The sequence below is a fragment of the Triticum urartu genome, chromosome 1A, assembly GCF_056163025.1.
Source record: "Triticum urartu cultivar PI428250 chromosome 1A, HENAU_Tu73, whole genome shotgun sequence".
NCBI lineage: Eukaryota > Viridiplantae > Streptophyta > Magnoliopsida > Poales > Poaceae > Triticum > Triticum urartu.
This window is the reverse complement of record NC_141873.1, coordinates 45,207,650-45,218,496: the sequence shown is the minus strand read 5'-3', so window position 1 is coordinate 45,218,496 and position 10,847 is coordinate 45,207,650. Positions and strand designations below refer to the sequence as shown.

General features: G+C 40.8%; 2 protein-coding genes across 7 annotated transcripts; both read left to right on the top strand.

Moving 5' to 3' along the window:
• The first annotated feature begins 489 nt into the window (after positions 1-489).
• Positions 490-1,041, top strand: LOC147989856 (uncharacterized). Its single transcript, XM_087546176.1, has one exon. It carries the CDS (start codon positions 490-492, stop codon positions 1,039-1,041), a length of 552 nt encoding a protein of 183 aa, XP_087402302.1.
• LOC125545254 (uncharacterized) lies at positions 1,017-7,763 on the top strand. Of its 6 annotated transcripts, none has more exons than XM_087546152.1 (8): positions 1,017-3,292; positions 3,407-3,470; positions 3,605-3,745; positions 3,827-3,961; positions 4,742-6,507; positions 6,630-6,810; positions 6,913-7,020; positions 7,132-7,762. In XM_087546152.1, exon 1 carries the CDS (start codon positions 1,131-1,133, stop codon positions 3,054-3,056), a length of 1,926 nt encoding a protein of 641 aa, XP_087402278.1. In that variant the 5' UTR covers positions 1,017-1,130; the 3' UTR covers positions 3,057-3,292; positions 3,407-3,470; positions 3,605-3,745; positions 3,827-3,961; positions 4,742-6,507; positions 6,630-6,810; positions 6,913-7,020; positions 7,132-7,762. The 6 variants fall into 6 exon arrangements, with proteins under 6 accessions (XP_087402278.1, XP_087402286.1, XP_087402285.1 ...); XM_087546163.1 differs by having other exon boundaries at positions 1,035-1,776; positions 1,867-3,470; positions 7,132-7,763; XM_087546160.1 differs by having other exon boundaries at positions 1,017-3,470; positions 3,605-3,699; positions 7,132-7,763.
• Positions 7,764-10,847: the final 3,084 nt, after the last annotated feature.

The window sequence follows — 10,847 nt, the reverse complement described above, 5'->3', positions numbered from 1 at the left end:
AGCGAACATTTTTTACATTGTATAAACAATTTTTTTTAAATGTCACAAACGTATTTCCTATTCCTAAATTGGTACAACCCACAACGTAAGGATCTTCTCAGTGCTACACAATGTACATGTGCTAAGCATTTCACATAAATGGAAAAATGACATGACGAAGCAATTAAGAAGGAGAGAGCACTTTGATAACAGGGAAGAAACGATGCCAAGCACGTGAAGTTAGGCTAAACATTTAAATGAAGGAATCAAAGTGCTTCTTTGGAAAAGGAACAGAGATACCAAAATTAAGCATGACGCAGAAGTTGAACATGGAAACTCTGTGACAGGGAGGTTTGACCCATGCCAATTGACAGAAATTAGCGAACGCTCGTTATGTGACGAAGGAAAATAAGCGAAGGCACGACTATCTCCACTTTTGCCATGTAAGGAAACTAATCTCTCGCCACTTCGTACGAACTGAACTCCAGTCGACGGCCATTCCCGACGCCGATGCTCCGCCGCATCCGCATCCGCATCCGCCTCCGTCGCCGCCCCTACCCCTCCTGCACCTACCCGGAGCCCGTCCTCTGCCACTCCTCCAGCTTTATCTCTGCGGCTCCCCTCCTCCGCCTCCACCAGTACCGCACCACCACCACGCCGATGTCCCGCATCCACCTCCGCCGTCGCCTCTTCTCCTCCACCACGCGGCCCTCGCACTCCTGGTCTCCACATGCCGCCTTTGCCGCAGCAACAGAGCGCGTACGCACCGGGGCGCTCAGCCAAGACGATGCACACCACCTGTTCGACGAATTGCTGCGGCAGGCCACCCCGGTCCCCGGGCGCTCCCTCAACGGCTTCCTTGCCGCCCTCGCCCGTGCGCCCGCCTCCGGAGCCTGCAGAGATGGGCCCGCCCTCGCCCTCGCTCTCTTCAACCGCGTCTGCCGGGATGAATCCGGCGCGCGGGTGGCACCGCCCACAATCTTCACCTACGGCATCCTCATGGGCTGCTGCTGCCGCGCGCATCGCCCGGACCTAGGGCTCGCCTCCTCAGGACGGGCCTGAAGGCTGACCAGATCGTCGCCAACACCTTCCTCAAGTGCCTCTGCTACGCAAAACGGACGGATGAGGCTGTGAACGTGCTGCTTCATAGGATGCCCGAGCTCGGCTGTGTGCCTGACGCCTTCGCATACTCCACTGTTCTGAAGAGCTTATGCGACAATAGCATGAGTCAGCGGGGGCTCGACCTGCTCCATATGATGGCGAAAGAAGGAGGTGGCTGCTCCCCCAACGTGGTGGCGTATAGCACCGTCATCCATGGCTTCTTTAAGGAAGGTGAAACAGGCAAGGCATGCAATCTGTTCCATGAAATGATGCAGCAAGGTGTTGAGCCCAATGTGTGGACATATAGTTCAATCATTGATGCATTGTGCAAGGCCAGAGCAATGGACAAGGCAGAGCTAGTGCTTCAGCAGATGGTTAACAAAGGTGTTCAACCCAATAATGTGACATATAATTGCATGATCCATGGATATTCCACATCTGGGTGGTGGAAAGAGGTTGTTAAATTGTTTAGAGAAATGAAAAGCCGGGGCCTTATACCAGATATTTTTACTTGCAGCTCCTTAATGACTTACCTTTGTAAGCATGGAAGAAGCAAAGAAGCTGCAGAATTTTTTGACGCCGTGACTGCCAAAGGCCACAGAGATGTCATCTCCTACTGTATTTTGCTTCATGGGTATGCCAATGAAGGATGCTTTGCTGATATGATTGATCTCTTTAATTCAATGCAAAGAAACGGTATTGCTGCCAACTGCCATGTTTTCAACATATTAATTAATGGATATGCTAAACGTGGAATGACGGAAGAAGCTATGCTGATATTTACAGAAATGTGGGAAAAAGGAGTGAGTCCAGATGTAGTCACCTATTCCATAGTAATAGCCGCACTTTCCAGAATGGGGAGGTTGACCGACGCTATGGAAAAATTTAATCAGATGATTGCCATGGGAATTCAGCCAAACACAGCCGTTTATCACTCCCTAATTCAGGGTTTTTGCATAGACGGTGATTTGGTTAAAGCCAAGCAGCTGGTTTCTGAAATGATGAACAGAGGTATTCCTCGTCCAAACATTGTGTTCTTCAATTCAGTAATAAACAGTCTGTGCAAAGAAGGAAGGGTTATGGATGCACATGATGTCTTAGACTTGGTTATAGGCATAGGTGAGAGGCCTAATGTCATTACATTTAATTCACTGATTGACGGATATTGCTTAGTCGGGAAGATGGATAAAGCATTCAAAATACTTGATGTCATGGAATCAGTTGGTGTTGAGCCTAATGTTGTTACTTATAGTGCACTTCTTGATGGCTATTCTAAAAACAGAAGGATTGATGATGCTCTGACTTTGTTTAGAGAAATGCTGCGTAAGAGAATTAAACCTGACACTGTTACATATGGCATCATGTTGGATGGGTTGTTTCGTGCCGGGAGAACTGTCGCTGCAATGGAAATGTTCCATGAGATGACTGAAAGTGGAACAACAGTGGACATTGTCATATACAATATAATACTTGGAGGTCTTTGTAGAAATAATTGTGTAGATGAAGCGATTGCACTGTTCCAGAAATTGCGAGCAATGAATGTGAAGTTCAATATTGAAATACTCAATACCATGATTAATGCAATGTACAAGGTTCAAAGAAAGGAAGAAGCAAAGGAATTGTTTGCTACAATATCAGCCAATGGGTTGGTGCCCAATGAATCTACTTATGCAGTAATGATAAGAAATCTTCTAAAAGGCGGAGCAGTGGAAGATGCTGACAATATGTTTTCATCAATGGACAACAGTGGCATCGTTCCCAGTTCCGGTCTTATAAATGATATCATCAGAATGTTGTTGAAAAAAGGTGAGATAGCCAAGGCTGGCAATTATTTGTCTAAAGTTGACGGGAAGAGTATCTCACTTGAAGCTTCAACTACCTCATTGTTGTTGTCTCTCTTTTCAAGGAAAGGGAAACATCAGGTGGATATTAAGTTGCTCCCTGCAAAGTATCAATTTTTTGATGGATTTGGTTGACTAGTTGATATGCTGCATATGAGACTAACTCCTCAGAAAGCAGTTATGTTATTGCTTGCGAAAGCTCTCCTGCCAGAACAACTGTATAAGAAATCCGAACTTCCTACTTGTATGGTTGAGTTCATTTTGCAGTGTGTCCAGATCACATGAAAGTGACATGTCTATGAATCTTTTAATCTTGGATGGGCGAGGAAAGGCAGGCAAATAGTCTAACACGACTGGTTACAATTTTAGTGGTAATTACTTCTGATGGCGATCGGGAAAAGATAGGAGCCTCTTTGATTTAAAGGATTTTGCATATGAATTCTTTGTTTGATTTGTTGTGTTTTATCTTATGGATTTTTGCACAGCATATTCAAAGAAATTTTCTATGGAATATTAGGGGTAATGACTTCTGATGGCGATTTGGGAAAGGTATACAATCTTGAGATTTTGTAAAATCTCTAATGTGTTCACTTTTCTTCATATGAATGCATTTTTAGTAATGTAAATCTCGCAGATATTTGAGGTTACTGATTCTATGTTGAGAAATCTGTTTTATATGTCAGGGCAAACTGGACCTGGAAGAATGGATGTTTGAGTCTTTGAGGTTGCCTATGCTATGTTGAGTTAGCAGATTCAGGAGCTCGTGCCAGAATCTCATGTACTTTATGCTGTCAGTTCCACTGTTTTAGCTTTGTTGCATACATGTGAGAAGGGTATTTGCAGTATGATTTTTCTTTCTGCTTTACTTCATATTGAAGATTCAACTATTTTTCCTCATCATGTAGGTAAACGTACGACCAAGATTTCACTGAGTGTGAACTTTTGCTTCAGTCTGCAGGACACCAGCACCGCCTCGTGTGATAGAGGGGAAGGAATTAAAGCATCTGCTCGAGGAATTAAAGCATTCCTCTCCAGTTTTGGTGCGCTCCATTCTTAGTACTTCTCTGCCAGGAAACCAAGCTGCAACCTTTACTGTTATGTGCTGCGTGGTAGATTTCCACGCAATTTTGTTATTGTGGCGAGAATTCTTGAGAAAAAATATTTACTTTGGGAATGCTTGGATTCACCTCACGAAACTAATAGGGTGGGGGAGGGGGGAGGCATTGAGGCCATGGTGCCCATGGAGCGGGGAGGGAGGTGAAGGAAGAAGGGGGAAAATGTCACGATCCGGGTCTCATCCATTGATAGCTGACAGGGTACAGCAAGAGTTGGGTGAGGAAGAGTGGTACAGGAGGGAGGAAGGAGAAGGTAGGTCAGATGCAGAGAAAATAGCGAGAGATGTTCAGAGTCAATTTCTTCACACCCCACATGCTGGCCAACAGTGTCCCTTATATCACACACGTAACCACAATCTTACATGTGGGCTTACGCTCCACAATACCAGCTCACAGAGCCATCTGACTTGAGAATCACGCTGGTGCTTGCTTGGTCTGCCTGCTGGATCTGGCTTCTTCAGGGGCAGGCGACTCGTGGTCCGTCATCACCATTGACAATGGTGAGGGCGTGACAGAAAATGATTGGTAAGGAATGGGATGCCACCATTCTTATCGGACAAGGATGCTTTTGAGATGGGCAACTATTCATTGAAAGCCTAAACCTCTCAGGATATTTATATGAACTGTAATCGAAGAAATTTTACATGTGCCATGAGGTTATTTCTTATACTTTCTTAGCAAATTTCATTTCATCTGCACATGCAGGCAGTCTGTCACACGCAGACAACATCACATCCGAACAAAATTCCATTATTCCTGCAAACCATGGTGGTTGGGCTGCTGGTGGCCATGGTGAAGGAGAAGGTTTCCAGCTACATGCTGGACTAATATGAGGTGATGAAGGGCATGAAGACGCAGCACAAGATCCTGAAGCTGAATCTGCTCCCAGTCATCCTGGAGTCATCACCAAGGCCGAGAAGGCAGCAACCCACTGGGAATGGGTCAAGGCCTAGCTCAAGGAGCTCAAGGTGCTTACAAGGAGAATGAAGTCAGTCTTCGACGAGTTCAAGTACGAGGTTTTTGCGGCCAACCCAAGTAGGGACACTACTCCGAGGTCGGCTTTGATGTGATAAAAGCTCTTTCCAGATCACAGTCGTTTTATATTCCATAATATGAATGCCTTTGTGTTTAAATATGGCAACAAGGGCCGACACCCAAGCAGTAGCGGTAAATAGATTCTGTCATTGGTTGACCCAGAGAACATTATAGGCCAATCAAGAGATTAAGAGAAGCATGCCATTCTACAGACTCTTAACTGGTCAACCTATCACTAATAGTCTCATGGTCCTTCCCAATGTTGGAATGGGTGGATTGGGCAAGACCACCTTGGCACACTCACCTACACTGACCCTATATCCAGAATCATTTCCAACTGCAGAGGTGGGTCTGTGGATCAGAGAATTTTGATGTTTGTGTCCTAGCCCGCAAGATCTTCCAAAGCTCTCGAGAGAAGGAAAATGAGAAGGCACTCCAGGAGCTCAGAGGAGAGCTTGGTGGACATGGGTACCTAACAGTACTGGAAGATGTCTGTATCTTTGTATTGGTAATATCTTGCAACAAAGAAATTGTGTAACTCATGGGTACGGTTGAAGGCCAGGACATTGCAGTTTTGTACAGGGAGCTCATAAAGGAAATGATTAAAAACGGGCATTCTGTTTGCAATAGAGCAAATTGGCTTCTGAGCTGCTTGTTATGGTTGATGAGTTTGTGGACAGATTGTGGTTGGGTCTCCTTTATTTCGTTGCCAAAAATCACTTGAATCCGTAATGCACGCCCAAGGCAAGGGCAGAAAAAGGGGAGGCTGTACTACACAAAAGCATCATTTGACCAAGGGAATGGATTTTTTTAGCAATACTCAAGCTCTGCTGCAACGACTTGGCATCACGTATGTAGCAGTCATTTCTGTTTTATGTGCTGTGTTTCTCAACAATTATGTGATCCATGTTGACAAGCTGATCCAAGACCACACATGGCTTTTCCCCTGAACAAAAGGAAATTCATTTTGAAACCATTGGCAAACAAATTTTCATTGAGCTGGAGTCTTAGGTCGTTCTTTCAGGAGGTGAAGCAGGTCACAGTCAACGAAATTGGGCACATTTAGGGGTGTTATTCCAGATAAACATGTAAAATCCAAGATCTGATGTATGATGTTGCACTGTCTCTATGGGAAAAATCATGTTTTGTCGGAAGCAAATCAGATTGAGTGGCTTTAAATAATTCTGATATGTGTCCCTTTCAAAACTGTTACAGAGACCCTTTGCTGTATGAACTATTTGAACCGCCATCTACTTAATCATCAAGGAAAACTATTTATATGCTCTGTTCAAGAAATTCATGAGGATGGCCCTCAGTATGCATAAATGTTAACTGAACTTTGCGTTGGATACAAGAGTAGTCCATCTATCCAGAGGTTAACCATGGGAAGACTTTCAAATATGCTTTCAAGTTACAGAAACACGAGGAATCACATGGTGAGAAACTGAGTTTCTATAAAATTTCCGTGTTTAGTTTTCTTAGTGTAATAAGAATTGCCTAGCAGTCTCAATCTTGTAAGTTGACGTTTCTAATCTTATGATGTTACTGCTGCATCAAGACTTCTAATGTGGAGTGCTTCAAGGCCCATAACCAAACTAGTCATCGATATGTGCAGTGCGGTGTCTGTGGCACTAAACAGCTTAAGAAGACTTCTAGCGGCATCAGCTAATGGGTAACGGCTAATTTGTCACTTAGAGGATTAAATGCAACCTGGGAGATTGCAAATGCTCATTTCAAAGGTGTGTATGCAATCGTACATTTTGACTTGTCTCATGGATATTTCTCTACAATAAATTGGAAAACCACTCTGTTTTTTCATTTTCAACAACTTTGAACTTCAGAAATCCAGTTTGGACAATCCAATCTGATTCTCTGGGTGTGGCAAGAAGTTTTCATACCAGGGAGGCAGGGACAATCACTAGAAATCTAGTGCTCACGTGCATGCTGAGGTAAACACACAAAATAACCACTCAATCTTTGCCTCCCGTGCTCATGTTACTCTTGCTAGGAACTTCTAATCCGCACTAGGATGTTCACAATTTTGCATCAAATCTTTGCAGGGCGATTTTGTGGAGTGATGCAAGAGGAAGCCCATTTCTGTCGAAACTTTGATGCGAAAGAGGGTAGCCACTCCTGGTGATGATCCGGTCCGGTTATGGAACTGCATGCGTATCCGAGATGGCTTCTGTCTTGTTGATTCGTCCTGAACTGGAAAGAGTTAGAACGAGTATAGCTAAAAAGATAGGCAAGAAGAGTATGTGCCGTGTCATATCAGGTAGCAATTTGCGAGAAAGTCATTTCTTCTTTTATGAAGTCGACCCTCCAGCTCTATGAAATATGAATCAATGAAGATGTTATTTTCGCTCAAGTAACTAGGAATCTCAGCCATGCTGTCGGACATGGTAATGTTTCCAAGTATGTTTTTCTGTCTTTTTGAGATGGTGATTGTAACTTGAAGGCATTACGGGTGTCAATGTCACAGCTCACAAGTTTTCAAGTTAAAAAACAAACATAAGAGCCCGATTGATTCGAAAGATATTTATTGGAATATATTTTCCATGTGGGTCATTTCAGTGGTGGGATTGTATACCATCAGATTTTTAAAATATTTTCACATTACATTTGTAAAGAACTTTTCTATGGACAAAAATCCATTTTTTTGTATGGCGCAATAGATATTGATATATAAAATTATTTATGTATTATTCCTAGACATGATAATGCAATCCTACATGATAATTCATTTCTAATTATTTATGTACTGTATTATTCTTGTCAACGACATACTTTGTCCCATCGTTGCTTGCTAGGATAGCACTCCAGTATATTTGCACAGCTCACATCACATGAACCAGTCGATGGGGGACACCGTTGCTTTAGCTGCACCCTAGCCGTACTTCAAACACATCAATGGCATTCACTAGCCCACCCGCTTCAGGAGAGCGTATCTGGTGCACCGGGGCAATTGATGCTACCGGACTCTGGTTGTACATTCAAAAATGTTTGATAAAATCTGAAGAAGAATTAGTGCATTGACACAACATCATTCGATGTTATGAAATTTTATATCAAGATTCGAAACACTGCATGGATACAAAATGAAAATTTTGACATCAATACGAGCCTAATATAAAAAATTGAACATTTTTTAATGTGCAACCAGGTCTGGTGCACCAGATACGCTCTCCCCGCTTCATTCCCTGAATTTCTGCCCAAGATTTCCAGTAGTCCACTCCGGGAATGTATCTGGTGCACCCACATTTGTGGTGCTACCAGTGCACCGGATGCCACAAAATATTTTAAAAAATCTGAAAAAAATTCTAGCATGTTAACGCAACATCAATATATGATGTCACAAAACTTATATAAAACTTTGAAATACTTCTTGAGATACAAAAATGATAAAATTGGCATCGGTGTGATAATGGGCCAAATCTAAAGCCCAAGTTATGTTATGTAATATTCAGTGTTAAATTTGTCATTTTTTGTTTTGGAGTTATGTCTGGAATTTTGACTTGAAACTTTGTGACAACCTACATTGATGTTGTGCGAGTGTGCTAAAAAAAATTCACAATTTTTTTGAACATTTTAAAAGCAGAGTATGAGTTCGGTGCACCGGTAGCAGTTAGCTCCACAAGCTCCGGTGCACCAGATATTTTCCCAGTCCACTTCAATCATAAGAATCGGGTTCACCGGTAGCACCAATGTTGTGGTGCACCGGCTGTTTCCCCTATGCATCCTTGACACGCTATGCTATTTTTACTATTCTCATTAATCCATTAGCGATATCTTCATGTGATTGATTCACTTTTGTCTGAGATTTTTTTATGAATATTAAACCTACTTGATTTTGGACATCTGATCATAGAAAAGCTATCTGGGGTAATTATTTTACTTAATATCTTTTTTTGCGCAACTACTTAATATCTTTTTTTTTGCGCAACTACTTAATATCTTTTTTACAGTCCACTATGAATTTTTTTTGACAATATAAATCCACCACAGCAACGGAATATACATTTTAAAAATGGATTCAGCTTAATAAATGATGGTATGTGATTTAGTTATATAAAATAGTTAGTGCAAGTGATGGAATAATCTGGCGCGCAACCATAATACTCCCTCCGTTCCAAAATAGATGACCCAACTTTGTACTAACTTTAGTATAAAGTTGAGTCATCTATTTTGGAACGGAGGGAGTACAATATTATAACTATATATGTCTATGAACACCCCCCCCCCCCTTTTTTTAGGTATTTTGGGTTTATTTCAGGCTTTCGGGCTCTACATTTGGTGGAGCCCAAACCCAGCCCAACCACCGTGCTTTTTGTTTCAGGTTGTTGGCAACGGCTGCTCATCCCATCTTCGGCCTGAGCCGGTTTTCCCCAAAACCGGCTTAAAAAATTGGTTAGTGCAGAAATTTGGAAAACAATGTTCTTGTTTTTAGAAAACGTTTATGATTTTTTCAAAAAACTGCGATTTAATTTTTCAAAATAGAAAAATCTTCGAGGATTATAAAAAAGACACTAAATTATCCGAAAATGAATAAAATGTTCGTGAATTTATTTATTTTTTCCTGAATTGATAAACAATTTAATGATTTAGGAAATATTCACTATTATTTACATATTTATATTTTAAATATACCATGTTCATTAATTTTTAAATACATTCACTGGGTCAAAAATGCTGAAAATTTAAAATTGTTCTAAAATTTAATATTATGTGAATTTATAAGAAAGATGAACAGTTAAAATAAATAATGATAAAAAAACAAAAGGAAACCGATAAAACTAGCAACATAATACACAAGAAAAAACTAGTCAAGGGAACAACCTGAGTGGGCAAGCTCAATACCACGCCCGAGGTGCCGTAGGATCTGTTGGATTGCTCGACGCTACGAGCTGATATGACATCGCTTGCGGTTGGTCACTTAACCCATCTATAGTGGAAGCCCGTAATTGACATACGAGACAAAAGAAATCCTCTTCTTCACGGTTTTATGTTTTTTATTTCTTTCTTCTCCATGGTTTTCATTCTGCTTCATTTTCTTTCTTCCCCATGGGTTTTCTGTTAGTTACGCCCCGTTTGTTTGTGCTATGCCTCTATCATGTTGGAAGAAATATAAGTATCAAAATAAAAATTTGAAATGGGAAATGTTTGTTGAACAGAAAACCTTAGTCCATTGAATACCTCTTTTTAGTGGAAATCCGTTACTTTCAAGAACAAAATCTTCACAGAATTAAACATGTTCAAGAATTAAAAAACATTCACAAATTTATAAACATGTTCAGGACTTCAAAAAATATTCACGGACTCGAAAAATTACCATCCATTCAAAGAAAAAAAATGCCAATTAGAAAAAATGTTCAATGACTGAAAAAAGTTCACAAATTTAGAAAACTATTTGAGAATTTGAACAAATGTTCTTGAATTGAGAAAAGTTCAAAAATTTGAAAATAAAGTTGTGAATTTGAAAAATCTTTGCAAATTGAGAAAAGTTCAAGAATTGAAAAATGTATGCGAAGTTGAAAAGAAGTTCACTAATTCAAAAAATGTTAATGAATTTTAAAAATTCCAAATTCAAAAAATGGAAAATTTAGAAATTGTTTGTGAATGTGAAAAATATTCATGAATGTAAATATCCTTTATGAATTTAAAAATATCCATGAATTAGAAAAAATGTTCGGGAAGAAAAAACTATGAATTCGAAGAATGATGTTAGATATAAGGAATGTTCACAAAATTTAAAACTATGGGCGGACTTAGAAAAAAC